The sequence below is a fragment of the Dendrobium catenatum genome, unplaced genomic scaffold (genome assembly GCF_001605985.2).
Source record: "Dendrobium catenatum unplaced genomic scaffold, ASM160598v2 fragScaff_scaffold_103, whole genome shotgun sequence".
NCBI classification, from domain to species: Eukaryota; Viridiplantae; Streptophyta; class Magnoliopsida; order Asparagales; family Orchidaceae; genus Dendrobium; species Dendrobium catenatum.
Window position 1 is genome coordinate 157,128 of NW_021318565.1, and position 21,607 is coordinate 178,734.

Sequence of the window (21,607 nt, forward strand, 5' to 3'; positions counted from 1 at the left end):
ACTTATTTTATTATTAACATAATCAAATATTTCTTTATGTATATAATTGATATAATACTACTATAAAAATAAAAAATGAAAAAAATTATAAATAATTACAAATAATTACATACTATGTTGAATATTAGTATTCAAATAATATCACTTATTGATTTTACATGCTATGTTGAATAATACCATCTTTCAAATTGTTTGATATGGAAGCCAGTGGCAGACATCGCCATTAATGCTTCATTTGTTGTTCAACAATCAAATATCTGAAATATCATATTTTGCTTGAAGTGAAAAATATATAACAAAACACTATACCATGTGATATGGGCACCAAGCTTGTAGGATTGCTTGCCCATCTGTATAAATGACAATGACTCTATTTCTCATAAAATAGAACAGAACAACATGGTAGAAGCCTATACATACCTTGAAGGGACGCCGTCACTTCTTTGGTTACACTACCAGTATTATATGACAAATTACTAGGTTCCGACACCAGATAGAGAGAATCATACAAATTTCTCTCTGCCTACAGTAAAAATGCAGTCAAAGCACAGCTGTTACAGTAACTATGCTTTTACTGTAAACAGAAAAAAATCTGGATGATTCTCTCTATCCGATGTCCGAACCTAATAATTTCTCCCAGTATAGAGGATGATTCAGAAACCAGCCCATCCAGCCGGCTGGGTAGAATCGACCTTCTGGACTCTGGTGGCTGCAATCCTCTGTGAAGAACTCCCAAGAACTGGAGACCTGAAGGTATCAGAGCTGGAGGAAGAGGAAACGGAGAAGCCAACATGCTCAAAGCCCCAATCATCTCTGGTAGAGCTTGATCCATGCTGTTTTGTGCTGCTGTGATGGTCATGATTTGTCCTACTGGATTTTGAATGCTTTGTATTAGGCATTAGCTCTTGTTTAGGCTCATCTGCGAAAGTTTGCCATTGTTTGGGATCTGGGTAAATGTTGCTGGAAAGCATTCCTCGCTGGGGCTCCAAAACAGTTCCCTCAATATTTTCCCACGACTGTAAGAGCATCATAAATACTTGAGAAGTTGTAGCATCAAAGAAAGGAGAACTATAGATAAGATATAAATCCATACCAGTGTGTCGGATTGTGGGCTTCCATTGAAGTAGGCGAGACTTTGAGGACAGTCTTTTGACGATGAAGAAGTTGCTATTGCTAAGGTAAGCTTCAGCTCCTGTATCTCATGCCTTTGGGAGCGGCAAATGGCTGAGAGCTTTTCAAATTTGGATGTCACTTCTGTTTTCTTCAAGTTCACTTGTTTAATTTGCTCCTTCAGCTTCTCCAACTCTGTCTCCAACTCTTCCTCCCTCCTTGATTTGTTGATGCTATTGCTCATAGCAGTATTTCCAGAAATTGTCTTGTTGAAATCAACAACAAAATCACTGAATGTCTTATTTTGAAAGGATAATTTGTTCTCTGGCGAAAACCTTATTTGCAAGTCCTCAGTTTGGACATCTTCAACCCCCTTGTACACGCTAACCTGAGTAGGCTGAGCTTGCTCTTCTTTGGAAGGGCTGTTTATTCTTCCCAGTTTAGCTTGACTTTGCTTGGAAGTTCGACTCATTGGTTTTTCATCAAACAATAAGCCTTTTTCCCCCACAGATTCTGAATCCTTTGTAAACTGGGTAGACCAAAATGTACCCAAGGCGCTCTCATTCCCAAGCACCATTGGAGAGCCATGGGAAGGACTTGGCCGATTTTCTACATGACATTGAGGTGAGATTTTACCAACCTTTTCCCTTAAAGGTGGAGGAGGGGGGCTCCTCTTTGGTATAACGGGAGTCTTCTTAAATGTACCTGCAAATTCACAACATACAATTATTTCTAAAAATAGACTTAAATAGGCATGGTACCAAAAAGGTCTATATACTAAAGGCAAGGAAATATTATATTGATATGCCTACATTAAGTTCCATTTGTTTGAAAGATTTTAGGTGAGCTAATATTTTGTTCGTTATTAATCAGTATAAAAAAATAGTAAACAAAACAAAGCAATAATACTAGCTTACTGCACAAAACACTTTAGAGCAATGCTCACAAAAAATCTCCTTACCTATTGGAAGTGAATTTGCTGGTTTCAATTGTGGTCCATAGAACTAAGTTTAACATAGCATGATCAGTTGTTAAGATCTTAAGAAAATTAAGCTTCGTTTGAGACGACTTTCTTTCTGCTTCTTAAAGCAGCTGTCTAGTACAAAAAATTTTAATTTTATAATAAAAAGTTGCTTTTAAGAAGCAGAAAGAAAGCCGTCGCAAACGAAACATTAATTGTTAAAAAGAACTAGCCTTTAGAACTAATTCTCAAGCTAGACATGCATGATAAGGACTTGAGGACCCAACAGCTATCACCACCTAACCTTTATTATTCACATCTGAGATAGAAGGGTGCATTTTAACAGTTGATGCAGTTTGAACACAGTTAGTCGAGTGTTTTCGCAACTCCGAAGGTAATAATTCATTAACACGAAACCACACCTGTTAAAGGAAAAGTTTAACAAATAGAAAAGAAGAAGAAGAAGAAAAACTAGCTACTTTACCTCTATCCCGCTGCTGCAGATGCAAAACTAACAAACCTAGCCAGATGAAGAAAAACAGTCAATCAACCAAAGCTCTTGCCTGAGAGATGTCTGGCCTGGCACCTGGAGAGCCTTCTAGCATATCTTTGATCAAGCCTGTAACATAAGCACTGTACTTTGGTAACTCTGGAATGCGATAGTTTCCATTCAAGATCTGAAGTTTAGACTCGCCATCAAAAGCAGATTTGAAATAGCATATTCTGTACAGCAGGCATCCAAGAGCCTGTACATAGGGGCATACTATTTAGTAAAAGCATACTTGCAAAAGTAATAAATTTATATATTTTAACTGAACAAGTGATCAAATTGAAAATGCAAAAATTGAACAGTTTTTTTTTCCATAAAAAGGATATCATCATTGAACCGCTACGTTCCTACTCAGAAATTCATATAAGTTGCAAGAAACTGGAAAGTTAAAAAGAAAAACAGAAGAAAGACGTAGAGTGATTTTACTTGCCCAAATATCCACTTTCTCACAGATAATTTCTCTTTTATACAAGTCCCACATCTGCGATGATCGAAATTTAATAAAAAACCCGAAGTAGTTATAAGAACTTCAAACTCGGAAAGGTAGTTTCCTCGTCAAACCTCAGGCGCTCTATATGCAGGAGTAGTGTGCTTTCTAATATTGTCTTCTTCAATACCCATCTCTTCTGGTTTATCAAAGCACTTGTGATTCGTGGAAGTGCTGCCAAAGTCACATAATCTCCAATTCCCTTCTGAACCAAGGAGAACATTTTCAGCTTTCAGGTCCCTGAAGAAAGCAGGAAATGTTCAGTAAATTTGATAGGAACTCGATTCCAAATATTTTCATACGGCCAAGCTAAAATTTAAATCGCATTCGACCTTCAAATTCAATTTTCCACTTAACATTTGCTATAAAATGATCAAAATGTGAGAGTTCCATCACTAAAATCTTTTAGGATAATAAAAATAAAAATGCAAGCAATAAGCTAATAGAACGAAGAATGAGCAAAGCTAAAAATAGATACAGGTAGGTTGATGTTAATGGCTTAAGAATCTTGAATTGGCCGTAAATGAACGCAAAAATTTTGAGTTTCAAAATTTTGTTCAAACTTATGTATTAATTTTTTTTAATTTGCTTTAATTGAGCATATCTAACTATATATATGAAGCTAATCATTTGAACAAGATCTTACTGCTAATAATAAATGTTTTTGTAAGTTTTTAACAATGGACAATCCTTCACTCACATATTCCTAATGTTTTATGAATAACAAAAATTGATTTTTAATCTATCAATCTAATTATTTGTTTAATAATTTCATTATCAAATCTTAATTTAAAAATAAAATTAATTTGTAAATCATCCACATAGCATTTGCTTAATTTTTGTTTTCATTATCAAATGCTGATAAAGCTGTTTGCTTAATATTTCTTCATTCTTACACTTGGAAAAATATAATTAACTTTTGAAGTGCTTAGTACATAAGAAAATTAATACAAGAACATAAAAAGGTTATCAAGCAAACAACAAAATCATCATTAAATGAGCACAATATTAAACTCTTAGTGAGCTACTTATTAAATAATAAATAAGCATATTGAAGAACTTATGAACAGTTGCATCAATGTTCAACCATGTTTATTTATGTGCTGATGTTTAAAATTTTTGCTCAACTTTGAATTATATAAACAAACAAACATAAAAGAGACTTATATGAACGAGTATCAAACACTATTGTAAATGCATAGAAAAGGATTTTTAATTTGAAATAACCCAAATTTTTCTGTAAGAGAATGACAAATTTCAAAACAAATTTTATGGATAATAAATACAATTTTATCTTCCATAAAAATAGATTCAAAAGTTTGTCCTAATTTTATTGGAGTTTATTTAAATCTAAAATTGAACCTATATTCATTTTGAATTTCCATAATCTTAATTCCTATATGTAGGATTAATATAGGATTAATACAAAATTGGAATCACCCACATATCTGTATGAGATAACCAAGCAAGCGACTTCCCAGCACAATGAGTTGGAGTTCCCTGCCATTGAAGGGGGCAAAATGATCCAAGTAGACTTGGAGGAAAGGCGATATTCATTGGTCTTTAATTACCTTTCATCTAGTACTTTACTACGACATCAAGAAGATGACTGAGCTCTTCATTACAAAGTTGCATGTTACTTTATACATGAAGAAGTCCTACTCTAACATCAACTTAAGATGCTTGTGCCTGAAAGCTGAAGCAAAGTGGATAGCTCCACTCATGTCTGCGTAATAGTAATTCAAAAGGTGTTAACTTGACAAGAAAGGCATTCAACAATTGTATTACCCGCCTTCTAGGCATCAAATTGCCATCGAACACTTGAAGAAGCGAGTCAAATGTCAAATTTAGGGAAGGCTGATAAAATAAACCTAGCCAACAACTCCACCCCATTATGATTCTCTGACCATTGTCATGAGGGGGATGGATTTTGTCAGAACTTTCCGAATGACTTCTTTGTAGAGGAGATTTATGCTAGTCCTTGTCACTAGCTGGGTTGAAGTCGAACCTTTCACTTGATCAATCGTAAAGTTGATCATCAACTTCCTATGGTTAGAGATCTTGACCGGCTTTGAGCTTCCACTCACCTTAATCACTAATAATGGTCCACTTGCCTAAACCCTATTAAAACAAGTACAAGAGATAATATATAGAAAGATAAGCTCATTCATTCATTCATTCATCCATAATTATGTTACATACTTGATAGGGTTGAGTTTATCTTCATCTAACGTAAAATAGTTAAAAGTAAGCTTTCAAATAAATTTTCCTCTAACTTCTTTTTGACCAGTGCACTGTTAGGATCTAATAGCCCTCCTCAATCAATAGAAGCCAATAATCGTCACACTCCACTGTTTGCTTGTATTTCTCTATTATTGATTTATTTCATTATCATCCACAACAATGATAGTTAGCTTCATAGAAGGTTTTTCTCTTTAGCTCAACCACTTAATCTGGAAAAGGCTTGAAGAGTTGAGGTAATCCTCTTGGTACGAGCTAGCGCAATTCATTCATAGTTTTCATTCAATCTTTTAGAAAGGTGATTTTATTCTTGGCAATATGCAATTTTCTCTCAACTTTATTCTTTGGTGGCTCTCAGTGACAGATCTATCATTCTTCTCGAACACCATAGAGTGTAGCACTGCATTATGATCCAAAAGTTTCATCATGTTTTTTTAGTTCAGCTCACGTAGGCAAATTTTTTGTTTATCACCTTTATAATGGCAATAAATTGTTCGGTAGATTTATTTCCATCTCAAAAGCACTCTACAACTGTGAGCTTGCACCTCTGTAATTCAACGAGAAACTTTTGCAGTTCTTTTAAGTTGATCGGGTATGACTTCTAAAGAACAACTTGGAGTGAATTGTTTATGATAGCTGGTTCTCGTGATGATTAGCAATTGTCGATGAAATGGTTCTTAAATGACGACCAATCAATCTGCGATTGGGTCTGATCTTCCATAGTCTTTCCGAGAGAACTAAAGTTCAATTCCCCTTAAGACACGTGTGAAATTTGAAGAGTGCATGACCTAACATCATCAAGCCATTGCAGAATCTCCTTGGGAAATTCATCCCTATCTACTTTATTGTCTCTATTAAGGGAGAGTCAAGGAGGTCCTAAACTTCCCTCATCCCAGTTGTGAACTAACTGGTTAGTGGCCCCTAATTATTGGGAAAAACAGCATGGGATAATTTCCGCATCACTCTCCTCTCCTTCTCAATCCTTTATAGGTGATAACTAAGAGGTTCCAAACCCTCTTCTGTTGCACTTAGAAATGAAATTATGTAAGTCATATTTTCGCTCCATTCTTTTTTAATTAGTCGATGTTAGTAAAAAGGATCTTCATATGCCTGTTTAGAAATGATAGTGCCAACATTCCTCTTCTTTTTGGTTTTGAATCCATCTATGTGCTCTGCTTCTCGGTCTGTAACGACGGCCTCTTGGCGAGAAACTTATCCTTCATCTCTATGCACTTCACTATCACGATAACACCAAGGTTGACCCACTCCCTTTGAAGCCCTAATGTCCACGCTGGAAAGCAAACCCTTGGGGATTCCCTTCCAGAGCACGCCCTTTCTCCCAAGAAGATAAGAAGTTGAGCTCACTAATAGTGAATGATCTCTAAACACTATCTTGTATATGAAATCGATTTTAATGTAGAAATTTAATTTTTGATAGCATAGGAGAGAGTACTTTTCACGCACACCCTTCTAGGAATTCAACATCCCTTTGACTGAAAACAACTAAGATGACGAGTGATGCATTCATGTTTTTAGTTTATTTTTGTTTTAATGTATTTTGAACAATGTTAGTTGTGTTTTATATTTTTTAAGCTATCCTATGATGGTTGGGCATCCAATGAACATGGTAGGAAAGTGTTTGGGCAGGGCATGCCTTGGGTTTGCTTGCACTTGGGTCCATTTTGTCCTTGGCTGCTTGTTGTTTTCGGTTTGGAGATATTGCTGCTCTCGGGTGGGCCTTGGCTGCTTGGTATTGAGCTCAAAATTCTGGATTGTACTTGATGTTAGCTCATTAATGTTTGAGCTGAAATTTAGCTCAATGATTGGGGGAATAAATGCACTTTCTAGCTCATTAAATCAAAAATGTATGCTTCTATACAAGCTCATTATTGTGGAGGGACTTGTGTCTCTTCTCTTCCTTTTGTCTTTTCAGTTTCAGTTGGCTGTTGCTGTTCCCGTGGTCCTCTCTCTCGGTTTTCCCCTCCTGGCTGTTTATCCTGTGAATTGTTGCCTTGTCTCTTGTGCTGGCTCTTCGAGTCCCTTGCTGGTTGGTTTCCTGTGGCTGCTGGTGGGGTTTTCCGTGGCTTGTTTCCTTGTTTTCTATTCAAAAAATCTGCTGGCTGTTATGTGTCTTTTGGCCTTTCATTTCCCCAATTCTTATTGGATTTGGTTGGAGGTGCTATGGCTGTTTATCTACCTTGTTTTGCCTATAAAATAAAGTTGTTTTGGGATGGAAAAAGTTGTTGAAAAAGCTGAATAAAAACTCTACAAAAACCTGAGGGTTTCTCCTTGGAAAAGCTTGAGAGCTTGTTCCACTTCCCCTTTTCTCCTCTCTAATTCGTCTTGGCTTCTAATCTCTTCTTCTCTACGCAAGTTCCACTCCACCTGTATCCTTCTTCTTTTGCTTTGGAAGTTGTACGTTGGCTGAAATTTGGAGACATTTGCCAGAGGAGTTTGGTAGAACGTTGGACTCTTTTGAGGTGGTGGACCCTCGGTTTGCAAGCCTAAGCACAATTTTATTATAATTTTTTACTCTCGTTGCATGTGACGAAACCGCTATACGGTTATACTGAGGATAGCGTTTTTATGATTTTATTTTGTTTCGTTTGGTTTGGCTTTTGTTTCTTCGAACGTTTGTTTGGTTATTTGCAAGCTATAATTGAATCGAGTTTGGTTTATATTTTGTCCTGGTGTTCTCCAACTTATCTTTTCTCTCTAGTTTTCTTGCATCAGGCTTGGTATCAGAGCGAGTTAGAATATCCTTGGTTTGTGTGTCCTTTTCTTTGTTTTAAGTTCTAAAATGGTTAATAATCCGGGGGAATGACAAAAACTTGCAAAATCAGATGAATGAAATGGCTAATACCCTTACAAATCTTAATGTTAATCAACAACATGTCCAAACGTCTAAAAGCGAAGAAGAAGTCCCTAGGAATCAAAATAGGGAACAACGAAATTGGGATTTTGGGATTAAAATTGATGTTCACAACTTTGAGGGTAAATTGCAACCTGATCTATTTCTCGAATGACTTGAGAAAATGGATCAATTTTTCTATTGTAAAAAAATTCCTAAAAACAGAAAAGGTAAAATTTGCGAGTTTAAAATTAAACGGTCATGCTCTTACGTTGTGGAAAAACTTACAAAATAACAGACTTAGGCGTGGGGAAGAAAAGATACAAAACTGGGAACGGATGAAAGAAAAAATGAGGGAAAAATTTTTACCGTTTGATCACGCACGAACTCTCTTTCAAGAATTCAATAAATTGCGACAAGGAACTCAAACTGTGGAAGAATACACTGAACTGTTTTACAAACTTCAATAAAAAAATGATTTAGATGAGTCTGAAGAGAAAACTGTTTCAAGATACATTAACGGTCTTAAGTGGACAATTCAGGATCAATTAAACTTGCATAATGTAATAAAAGTTAACAAGGCATATCGAATGACATTAAAACTTGAAAAGCAACATCAAAGAGAAAGGGGTCATAACAAGATAACAGAAACTTATAAGCGGCGACCAACTGGCAGGGTTAAGATTCAATCTCAAACTTCTGTGGGAACATCGGGTACTAAAGTTAAATATTTTGAAAATCAAAATGCTGATAAAGGAAAAGGAATTATGGGATATAAACCATCTGAACAACCTAGAGTAATTGGACCATGCTACAAATGTGGGCTCTATGACCATCTTTCTGCGGCTTGAAGAAAAAATAATCTACTTAGAAATAACTACATTGAAAATGACGAAGAAGTTGAGGAAGAGGAGGAAAATCATTCTGAAAATGAAAATGACATAGAATTAGAAAAAATAGATGTTGAGGGAGATGAAGGAGAAGAACTTTTGGTAATCCGACAAGTCTTAACAACAAAAACTGACAACGAGGACAAGTGGCTTAGAAGAAATATTTTCAAAACAACTTGTACAGTTGAAGGGAAAATCTGCACTCTTATGATAGATAGTGGATGATAAGCTGAAATTAAAGTCCAAACCACTTGCCAAATCTTATAAAATCTCTTGGTTTAAGGAGGGAGGTAAGGTTCCTATCACAAAGCAATGTGTTGTCAATTTAATAATTGAGGGGTCTTTTAAAGATCAAGTTACTTGTGATGTTGTGCCTCTTGAAGTCTGTCACATTCTGTTGGGTCGACCTTGGTAATTTGATAACAAAACTATTCACAACGGGGAAAAAAACATTTACTCTTTGATTCAAAACAATAAGGAATTCACTCTCTATCCTCAAAAACATGTGCCTGATTCACGTGCTAAAAATAACAAAGTTGCCAAAATAAGCACTCCTGAATTGCTTTTGAATGCAAATGATTTGAAACACTCTGAAGTAGCTTACTTGGTTTTTGGGAAAAGAAACTGATTATGTTCTTCAAATTCCTAATGAAATTTGACCTTTAATCAATGAGTTTTCTGATTAATCACCTGAAGAACTGCCTGTAGGTTTTCCACCGATGAGAGATATTCAACATCGTATTGATTTAATTCCTGGAGCAACTTTACCTAATTTACCTCATTATAGGATGAGTCCAACTGAGCATGCTGAACTTTTTAAGAAAGTGACTGATTTGTTAGAAAAGGGTTTAATTAAAAAAAGTTTAAGTCCTTGTGCTGTGCCTGTTTTACTAACTCCAAAAAAAGATAGAACGTGGAGAATGTGTGTGAATAGTAGGGCAATAAATAAAATCACCATTAAATATCACTTTCCTATTCCTAGGTTAGATGACATGCTAGATATGCTAAGAGGTGCAAAAAGCTTTTCTAAAATTGATTTAAGAAGTGGGTATCACCAAATAAGAATAAGGCCTGGGGATGAATGGAAAACTGTTTTTAAAACAAAGAAGGTTTGTATGAATGGCTTGTGATGCCTTTTAGGCTTTCAAATGCTCCGAACACTTTTATGAGAACTATGAACCATGTTTTGAGACCTTTTATTGGCAAGTTTGTAGTTGTATATTTTGATGACATTTTGATTTATAATGTTCAATCTTCTGAACATCTTAAATGTGAAGCAAGTGTTGCAAACTCTAAGGGAACAAAAGCTATACATCAATCTCAAAAAATGTTCCTTTATGACTTCGAGCTTAACATTTTTGAGTTTTATTGTTTCTGCTGAGGGGATAAAAGTTGATCCGATAAAAATTGAGGTAATTCAAAGTTGGCCCGCTCCTAAAAACATAAGTGAGGTGAGAGGATTTCATGGTTTGGCTTCTTTTTATTGAAGGTTTATTAAGAACTTCGGTTCTCTGATTGCTTATATTACTGATTGTTTAAAGAAGGGAATATTTAGATGGTACCTCAAGCTGAACAAACTTTTGAATTCATTAAGAAAAAAATGAGTCAAGCTCTCATTCTTAGTTTGCCAAATTTTAAAAATATTTTTGAAGTTGATTGCGATGCTTCTCATGTTAGTATTGGTGCTATTCTTAGTCAAGAAGGAAAACATATTGCTTACTTTAGTGAAAAACTGAATGATGCTCGAACCAAATATTATACTTACGATTTAGAATTTTATGCTATTGTTCAAGCTTTGAAATTCTGGAGATGTTATTTGATTCAACGGGAATTTGTTTTAAATACTGATCATGAAGCACTTCGTTTTCTGGGCTTTTAAAAAAATTTGAATAAGAGGCATGCTAAGTGGGTTTCCTTTTTGTAAGAGTATACTTTTCATTTCAAATATAAAACTGGTGTTTTAAACAAGGTTGTTGATGCTTTAAGCAGGAGATCTCATTTATTGAGATTTTTTGAAAGATACTTATGCAAATGACCCTGATTTTAAGAATATTTGAGATTCTTGTCTTGCTTCTTAAACTGATACTTCTGCTCAGTTTGTTATTCATCAAGGGTTTTTGTTTAAGGGATCTAGACTTTGTATAACAAAAAATTCTTTAAGATGACAACTTGTGCATGAACTTCATAGTGGGGGATTGACTGGACATTGATCGGCGCCACGCCTCTGATAAACCTTCCATGATCTGATGTCCCCATCATTCTCCCGGGTTGGGAGAAAGCTCGACACCGTCGAGTAAGTGTCTCTGGTGCTCTCGTAGATCTCTAGTGCATCCGGGTCAATCTGCTGCAACTCCTTGCGATCCAGTCAAGTATCCTCTGACTCGAGCTTTCCTTTCCACTTGATCAAGTATCTCCTTAGTCCACCTTCTCTTGTGGATATGATATCATCACTTAAGATCGCGTCCACCTTTTTAGTCATGGGTGATTTAGGAATATTTGGTAGTGGAGGTAGGTTTGGGATCTCACATGTTGGGGTCACACAATGCTGCTGTATGAGTGGATTTGAAGGGTTAAAATCAGGACCTTCATATGCAACTAAATCTTCTATGTTAAAAGAGGGATTGATGTTGAAATATGTAAGCAGATCTACTACATAAGCATTATCGTTAATTTTCTTAAGTATTTTAAATGGTCCAGCACTCCTCCAATTCCGACCCCCAAAGCGTCGCAGGTCACTTCGAAGACTTTGGAGAAATCAGGAAGTCTCATCACTGGTGCTTCCACTATCATTTGCTTGATCTCATCAAAAGCTCTGATGGCTGCTGGGGTCCAGTGGAAATCACCCTTCTTTAAGCAATCAGTGATAGGAGATACGATAGTGCTAATTCGAATGAATCTTCTATAGAAGGTAGCTAATCCGTGGAAGCTGCGGACTTCCCGGATGTTCTGAGGGACAGGTCATTCCACAATGACCCTCACCTTCTCGGGGTCTACGGAAACCCCTTGGGCTGAAACGATGAAGCTAAAAAAGATGACACGGTCTACAAGGAAGGTACATTTTTTAGGATTGGCATATAGTTGCTCCTTCCTTAAGACCTCACGAACTTGCCTTAAGTCGTCCAACTGCTAGCTTATCGACTGGCTGTAAATAAGAATGTCGTCAAAGTAGACGACGACAAACTTTCCCATAAATGGGCACAACAGTTGAGTCATGATCCTCATGAAGGTACTTGGGGCGTTACTTAACCCAAAAGGCATGACTAACCACTTGTAGAGACCATCCTTATCTTGAAGACAATTTTCCACTCATCTCCGGGTCGGATCCGAATCTGCTGGTACCCACTTTTGAGATCAATTTTGGAGAATAATATGACACCCGTCATCATATCGAGCATATTATCCAGTCTCGGAATAGGGAATCGATATTTGACAGTGATCTTGTTAATAGCACGGCTATCGACACACATTCTCCAAAATTCGCCCTTCTTCGGTGTAAGAAGGGCCGGCACCGCGCAGGAACTAAGACTCTCCTTAATGAAACCTCGCTGCAGTAACTCATCAACCTGCTTCTTAAGCTCGGCATGCTCTGTGGGGTTCATGCCATAATGTGGCAGTTTCGGGAGGGAGGCTCCAGGGACGAAGTCTATGGTATGCTGAATGTCTCTAAGTGGAGGTAACTGATCTGGAAGATCGTCGGGAAAGACATCAGCATACTGTCCCAAAATAGGCTGAACTTCTTGAGGGATAGGTTCATCAGATTCGGCGGGAATCTCTCGACCCACTAAGGTGTAAAGGGGTGCGCCTTGGGCTACCTCAACGTCTAGAACCTTGGCGGTAACAAGATTCAATCCTTTCTTGGACTTAATGGGGTTGGATTTCGAGTCATTCGTAACCCGGGGCTGCGATGACAAAAGCATAAACTTTTTGCCCGCATGTTCGAACACGTAGGTGTTCGAACGCCCAAAAATGTAGACATCGTTATCATAGATCCAGGGGAGACCCAAAAGAATTTGTCTAACATTCATTATCAGTACATCGCACAAAACATTCTCCTTGTAATCAGCAAAGGAGATAGGTACGAAGCTTCGTTCCTTAACCTCCAAGGTAGTGGAGTTGACCCATGCAAAAAGACCCAACTTGGACACCATGCTGGAGGAAACATCATTTATGCAACTACCACTATCCATGATGACCTTACAGTTCTTGTCTTTGATTTTGGTCTAGGTGTGAAAAATCGAGGTCCTACGCTAGTCATCCATAGGCGTCGGGTGGGATAGCGCACATCTCACCACACATATGGGAGAGGTATCCAATTTTTGAAGGCAATGGAGGACCACAGTGTCGTCATCCTCCTCGAAGTAGTCGCCTTCATCCTCGATCTAGTGAACCTGATCAACCTCAGGCTAGAGATCGTCCTCAATAATCTCCTTGATGATCGAGATTTTATAGGGACTGGAGCACTGAGAAGCGATATGCCCATACCCCTGGCATCGAAAGCACTTGGTCCCGGGACTGGACCGAGGGGTATCCAGGGTGGGAGGTTTATTTCTAAAATCAGATTGAGGGACCCGTGGGTGGTCGGGTCGTGCTCCTATAAGTGGGTAGGGTAGCAGAAGTGTGTGGGGTGTAACTACCAGCAAGTCTGTAGGAGGGCCTAGAATCATGGGAACGGCTCGGGTGCTGTGAATGGGACTCCTCTAAATCAAGCACTAGGCTGTAGGCATTCTCCAGTGTAGTGATGCTCCAGGCAAACAGGACAAACAGCTCATTGTGAAGGCCCTCTCGCAACCTGGTTCAAAATATAGATAAGATCTGCGCCGGGGTGGTAGAGGTCTCCCCTTTGCAGCGAATGAGGAAGTCGTCAAAAGAGGCGATGTACTCAACTAGTTTGTTTCCTTGAGTCAACCTATTCCACCTGTCCAATAATCTGGGGAAGTACGAGGGAGGCAAGTACTTCTGCTTGAGTTCCCGCCAATCGGTAATGGGGTAATCGTTCCTAGCTTCCCTAAGGCTCTCTAAGTTGGCCCAAAATTGATTCGCCCTACCCGTGAGCTTCATCTCCGCAAAACTAACCTTCTTAGCCTCGGAGATGTTATAACACTTAAAGAAACTGTCCATACCTTTGACCCAGTCCAAGAAGAGCTAAGGATCGAGTGTGCCATCAAAGGTATGAGCATCAACTTTAATATTTTTCATGGGTGGTATATCAAGATCATGACGTGGGTCATGTCCATGGTAAGGAGCTCGATGATTGGCACGGTGTTGCCTCTCATCCGGGTAAGTGTCATCCCCATACATAGAAGGTGGTCTAGATGGGGTGTAAGGAGTAGGGTGCTCTCTAGCTCGTTCAAGTGTGTCAAATTGCTCAGTGGTGTTCTTACGAAGTTCAGCTAGGTCGGATTGGTTCTCTTTGAGTTGCTGATTCATTTTGTTCATTTGGCTGACCAACAAGTCTAAGGTCCTTCCTAGTTGTTTCGGGTCCTTCGGGATCTACTACGGGACACCTAAAGTGACTAGGATGTAACGGGAAGCAACTTATATGATTAAAACACACTTATGCCTTGCAAAATGATTGTGAAAAAGATAAGGACAGCAACCTAACAATTTCTAAAATGACACAAATGCAATGGTGGAATGACTAAAATGCTTGAAAGAAAATTCTACCAAGGATCCTAACACATGCAAAGAGAGCATACCATGCTCTCATACCAGATGATGTAGAACTATGATGATTGCAATGATTTTTGTTAATATTTTGCATAACTTCTTGATTAGAGAAATAACAAATAAATCTACTAGCAACTAGAACGACGAATCAAAACGTAAGAGGGATCACTAACGTTTAGGCTAAGTTGCATAACAAAATATTTGAAACTTCAAAATATCGTAGGAAAATAATATCATCTCATAGTAGTAGTTTTAACAAAATCCCTAGTCTAACAATGAGATTAGAAGCAAATGAATGCGCTCAAATTTCTATGTTTACTAAGCTTAGCAAAAGCAAGCGAAGACGCCCTTTGTGACTACAATCAAATTACAAGAAAGGGTTAGACTTAAGTAATACGAGAAAAGGAAAAAGTAGAACCTCCGTCAAGGATCAACGACAATTTTCCACTCGACGACCTCAAGTTGTTCTTCAATCGCTTCCACCAAGGTGTCTAAGATGCGTTTGATGTAATCTACAACTATATGATCGATCATCGGGTTGACGTCGAAGAAGGTTAAATGAAGAATGCTTACGAAACCGTGCTCGTCGTAGGCAAGTCTGTAATCAATGTCGAGATCGGCCATTCATGGATGCTAAATGAAGATCTCCTCCAAGGGGTGCTAGTAGTCTCGAACTTTGTTGAAGAGAAAAAAGTTTCTCTTCAACTTGAAGTGGGATGACAAGGTGTGGTCAGCCAAGGGAAGAGGGTTTGGGAGGAGTAGTGGTTAAGTAGGGAAGAACAAGTGAAAAATCTGAAATAAATTTCAGATTTTCAATTGGAGGGATTAGGAATTAATTTGCACTTTAATTCCAAAAGGAGAAGCTTTAATTTGAGAAAGAAATCAAGAGGTGGGAGCATGAGGGGTTCGGCCAAGCAAGAGAAGGGAGCAAGTGTCTAGATGCAATGTATTTGGAATTATGGATTTAATTTAATCAATCCATCATGAGTTGATTGATTGATTTAAATTAGAATCCTTCCAAAAAGGATTAAGAGGAAATATGAAATATTTGAAATCTAGATTGGATTTAATTTCAAATTCAAATACTTTCCAAAAAGCGAGTGGAATTAAATAAGGAAGGGTGGAGTTTGGAAATAAATCCAATTGGATTTATTGAAGGGGGGCCGGCGGCATCAAGAGGTTGGGAGGGGATTGGGGCAAGTGATTGGGGCTTCCTATTTGGGGTTTAGAAATTATGAAAGATTTAAATTAACTCCAATTTAAATTTGAAATTCAAATAGGGTTAATTTAGAAACTTTCCTAAATTAGATTTAATAATTTAAGAAAGATTTTATATTTCAAATCGATTAAATTTGAATTCAAAATCTTCCCCAATTATTTCAATCCAAATTAGGCAATGGAAATCAAAGAGGAAAGGGGGCTAGGGCCGGTGGGTGGAGGGGATTCGGGTAAGGGGCCAGCGGCTAGTGGGGATGTTTGTGGAGCTCGGTCGGGAAGAGGAGATGGCTTGGGGAGGGAGAAGGGCTTGGATGCAATGAAGGTCGGTGGTAGTGGTGGGAGGGGAAAGGAAAGAGATAGAGAAGAAAACCATGAACCCGACTTGTCTAGGTTGGTGGGTACTACGCGATTCTCTCTCTCCTAGGGATTTCACTACAAACTCTCAAGGTCTCATGAGAAGTCAAACAAGAGAAACGAAAATTTTACTTGATCATTCATCCCTTGCAAAGAGAACCATAGGGGTTTTAAATAGCCTCTTACATAAGACTCAAAAAAAAAAAAAGAAAAGATAACAACGCCCTCAGGGCTTATATACGACATCCCTTAATAAAAGAGTACAACGGGAACTTAAATTAAACAAACACGACACATCATCACAAATAAGAAAGTACATAAAATAAATAAAAAATACAATGACTCAATCGTGATCGTAGATCGGCGGCCACGCCTCTGATAAACCTTCCATGATCTGATGTCCCCATCAGCATTTCAATTAGAAAATCCCAATAGTGGATGTAACCAATATCATCAAATAATGATAAACCTTTTGTTATTTGTTTGCTCATCATTTATTTATTTTTTTGGTGAGCTCATTAGTTTGCTACATCTAACTCAGTATTTCGGGCTGAACAATTCCCTTTTCTATTTTAACCCTTAACTACACGGTTGTCTTTCTACATTTGGTTAGATAGAGACCAAATAAACCAACTATGCACAAAAACTAATATTGATGTGAAACAAACAACAGAATTGCATTCGAGATTATAAAGAAATTGATTTAAGCTTTGCAATATAAACTAATGTTTCACAAGATTAGATGCTTAGACTTAAGGCCATCAATAATGTAAAGGTAATCAATTACAAGATAGAATAACAATCACTTGAGAATGATCTCAATCATAAAGATAAACTTAAATATTGTAAACAAGAGATCCCACACTTAACAATTAGAAAAGTCACCTTGAGTTTCCCTCACTCAAGCTCGTCTAGTAAGGGTTAGCGGGAAAGAACCTTAGCAAACCAAGCGATGTCATCAAAGTTGAAAAGACACCTAGAGTAGTAGCCCAACAAAAGTTTGCCAAAGAGGAAAAAGACGTGGGTGCATACCAAATGTTCCGCCAACCTCCGGATGGTAGATGATCTTCAATTGATGACACCAACGTGAATAAGGTGTGATTGATGTGATCTTCTACGGAGTTGTCCACTTATGGGTCAAGATCGAAGAGGATGGATTAATGACTATTCACTAAACTTTGATTGTCGTAGAGGAATCCACAATCACAATCCGGATCGGCCATGCACTAATCAAGGGGATTGTCGATGGTGGGAGGCCTTCTTCTTTCTTGGAGTGGAGCTCATGAGGCAAGAGGGTTTCCAAAAGGTGGGAAGGAAGAAGGGACGACTAAGGGAAGGGGGGCTTGCTTTTGGTGGACTTAGGGTTTGGGTTTGGAGAGGGGAAATAATACAAAATCTGAAATTAGTTTCAGATTTTAGTAAAATTTAAGAATTTGAAATTAGAAAATCAAATTCAAGTGGAGGGAGATTAATGAGGAGAGAGGAGGGAGATCCCATGGAGGGGACACCGGCATGCATGGGGCTGGGAGGGATTTGAATTTTCATATTGAAATTCAAATTAATTCCAATAAGGGTGGCTTGATTGGGCGGCAGCCAATGAGGGTTTAATGGGGATTTAATGAGGGTCTAGGTGGCAAAATTGGAGAGAGAAAGGGCTAGAGAGGGGACCGGCCACATGAGGGGAAATTTGAGGTGTTTGCATTTAACGACTTCGGATATAATAAGATGAGATAACAAATAGTCACATAAGAAGAACGACATATGAGAGACTCATCACAGGATAGAGGATAATAAGTCCCTCTATATCTTAGAGTGAACAATTCTTTATCTATGTCATAAACCATAAATTTTATGTACATATTTGATAGGGTTGAGTTTTTTTATTTAATCTTCAATGCTATCCACAAAATATTGTGACTTCTCTTATTGAGATAAGTTTGATTATAAGTAAAGAAAATTTTAATTCACAAATAAATTTTCCTTCTAAAAAAACTTCTTTTTTGACAGTTGCATCATTACTGATTAATGGCAAATCTAATAGCCCTCCTCACAACAATTCAATTTTAAGTAAGCACAATAATATTTCTGTAACACAAATTCTCCCACTTGTTTGCCTTGTATTTCTCTTTTTATTTTTGATTTATTTCATTTTAATCATAAAATCCACATCTAAAAAAATTGAATTGTAAGCATATATCAATAAGAAGTTTTTACTTTCATATATTATTATAATGACACTTGCAACCACTTTACATAGTTCTGGAAAAGGCTTGAAGAGTTGAGCAATCTCATAAACAGAATATGGCTGCCGGAAAGGCTTATACTGTCGGGATGTTTCTGGAGCCATTTTATAGATTATGTTCATAATCATCACTTTATTTTGGAGTATCAATCTTTAGTAGTTAATTGGTTATTTTTTTCTTCTCGGCAATATCGCGAACTTTTTTTTCCTCAAGTTGGGTCTCGAGAGAGGTATATATCCGACTCTATTATTGTAGTGTCTTCTTCCATGTTCGAGAAGGATTTTGTTATCATTCTTCTTTAGAAATCAATCCGGCCCATAGATGTAGCAACTGTCATTTATTTTTAAGTTTTTCTCATTATAAGTTCCAATCATGTTTTGTTTAGTTAAGCTCATCAGTAGATAAAAGCAAAATTTTTTCGGTTTTCCGGACTGTTGCATAAAGAATGCGACTGGAATTCTATCGACGTTGCGACTGGTGATCGCAGACTTTTACTTTCACATCATCAAGGAAAGCAGTACTAGGAGCAACGTTGATGATTGCGTATAGGGACAGCAAGCGTTCTTTTAAGGGGATATTCATGGGACGAAGATAACTTTGATGTATGCAAGTTCTTTTAAGTTGATCGGGTTTATGAATTCTATTTATAGGTAACCTAATGGATCGGACTGGAGATTGTCGCTCATTAAATTTTTGTTTTTATGATAAGCTGAGATGGTTTAAATCTTCACACTCTGATGACTCAGATAGCATTTTGTACGGAACAGAAATTGCGTTAACTTCGGATATATAATGCACAGACTTAAACACTTTTTAACTAAAATACTGCGAATTTGGGTATCGTAATCATTTCTCATAGTCTTTTCGGAGAGAGAGACGTCATCACATTTATGTTGTACAATACTCACCTTCTATAGTTATCAAAATCAGCTGATGGATATTTTGAATAAGTATTGTGCAATGAAATTCTTGGGGATTTAACATACATACACTCATATATTAACCCATTCATGCAGTAATCTCCTGTTGTGATGACTAAATTACCATTTCACCATATTCTTAATATTTATCACTTTTTTTGTCCTTATTAAGGGAGAGTCAAAGGAGTTGTCTAACATACTAATACCCTCATCCCAAAGTTGTGAAACTTTATAACTGGTTAGATGAGTCGAACTACCATAAACTACTTATAATTTGGGTATAAAATACATGTCCTAACCTGAACTTATTAATCTTTCCTCGATCACTCTTTATGAAACTCTCTTAATATCCTATTTCAATCTGCTCAAATCCACCTCTATATATTTATAAGGTGAATAACTAAGCATGGGTAGTTGCCGTAGAAATCTTCTTTCCTCATTGTATCCTTATTTCTTTTTAGGGATGAGACATTATACTCTTAGTGGAGTATATAAGATATGAGAATATAGGGGAAAGAGTGAAAAATTATAAAATTCAAAAGATCAGTAATTTTGACTTCCATTTACGATATCTCCTAAGTGTATTAGTTGATGATAGTTAAAAAGGATCTTCAAATATGCCTGTTTAGAAAATCGCAGTTAGTTGCCTAACGTTCTCCACTTTCTTTTTATATAGTTTTCTGAATTTCGCCGCAATCTCTATAGTGCATATTTGCTCGATTTAGCCTAAAATACATGGAAAATACTGTGAACAAAGATGGACGTGTCCTCACGATCGCTTTTATTAGTATAGCGAGAAATCTTATCATTCTTAATCGTACACATACTAAATTTTCACGGAAGAAGAAACTTTTCCATGTGTTGAAAAGAATATTTGACAATTCATTTCATTCGTTTATTACTCTTTATAGCCCCAATTTCATTTGAAGCATAGAACTATTCTATATGGACGTAATATGAGATGCTATTAGTGATGCAATTCAAAAAAAGAATGTTTAAGAGCAAACTTTTGATATAAGATTCTCGTTAAAGCGATTAAAAACAACAAACGTAAACGGACCAATTTAAATGTTTAGATCTAACTATAAAAAATATTTTTTGACTTACTAAATATCGTCTATAGCATGAATGTGCGTTCATTATCATACTTTATGAGGATAAAGAGAACTAATACTAGATCCAAAACAAGCTAGGTATATGGAAATATTATTGTAAACATGATCCCTAACGTTTGCAAATGTAAAAAATCTAACAATATGATTCAGAGATGTTAGTAGTTAAACATGTTTTAGCACAATACTATTTTAAATTCACCCATGTGTTCTATTAAACACATATCTGGCAATATTATTCTTAAAGCAGTGAAAAATAGAAGATTTAGAAAACTAAAATATCTATAATTAACACAAGTAAGGTGCTTACTCCCAAATTCCAAGTTGTGCATATTTATCTGAGGCATATACTAAATAGAGACAAAATCTCTCAGATATTAGAATCACAATTCTGCCTTATGAACGAATTCGGAATTCACAAAAGTAAATCAATATACTTTACCTCAGAGGTATTGAAAAGAAATCTAAACTTTTAACTCAGGGAGATCCATACTACGAGTAGAAATTTTTCCTGTTGAAAAAACGTTTACTCTTCCAATGAGTTTGGTTGCCGTCACAAGGCTCTTTAAGGCTGTAGTCCTTCTTCGAAGAAACGTCGTGCATGAGTCAATAGGTTAATTCTTCACGTGGACGGATTTTATCTTCATCTCCAATCCAAGTATGGAGCTATGGCTTGACAGGAGGGTAGAGAAGAGAGAGGGGTGGGGGAAGGTGGCCGGTATCTTTCTTCCGCACGGGTTGTGAGAGAAAGGGTCGGCACAGAGGACGGCTAGGTTACGGGAGAGGCTTAGGTTAAGGTGTAAGTTGTGATTCATGAGTAAATCCAAATTGAAATTTGTTTTCGAGTTTAATGAAATTGGAGGGCAAAAATCTTGAATTTTGAATTCAAAAAAGATCAATGCATTAACACCTTAAATGGGCATCTAAAGGAGAGAGGCCACTAGATGGGCCGCGGCATAGGAGAGGGGAGAGGGGTAGGGCGACACTATTATGCGTTTCCTAA

At 37.1% G+C, this 21,607-nt stretch overlaps 1 protein-coding gene across 1 annotated transcript in view; it reads right to left on the reverse strand.

Annotated features, from left to right (window-relative positions):
* Window positions 1–162: 162 nt before the first annotated feature.
* The window catches only part of LOC110095385 (AP2-associated protein kinase 1), a 46,463-nt gene continuing 25,018 nt past the window's right edge, over window positions 163–21,607 (reverse strand). The window contains exons 3-8 of the mRNA XM_020820911.2: window positions 3,183–3,348; window positions 3,052–3,102; window positions 2,635–2,817; window positions 2,376–2,493; window positions 1,094–1,815; window positions 163–1,016 (exon numbers count right to left, since the gene is read on the reverse strand). Coding sequence (XP_020676570.1) covers window positions 654–1,016; window positions 1,094–1,815; window positions 2,376–2,493; window positions 2,635–2,817; window positions 3,052–3,102; window positions 3,183–3,348 — 1,603 coding nt within the window. The 3' untranslated portion in view covers window positions 163–653. The remainder of the gene's footprint in view (window positions 1,017–1,093; window positions 1,816–2,375; window positions 2,494–2,634; window positions 2,818–3,051; window positions 3,103–3,182; window positions 3,349–21,607) is intronic.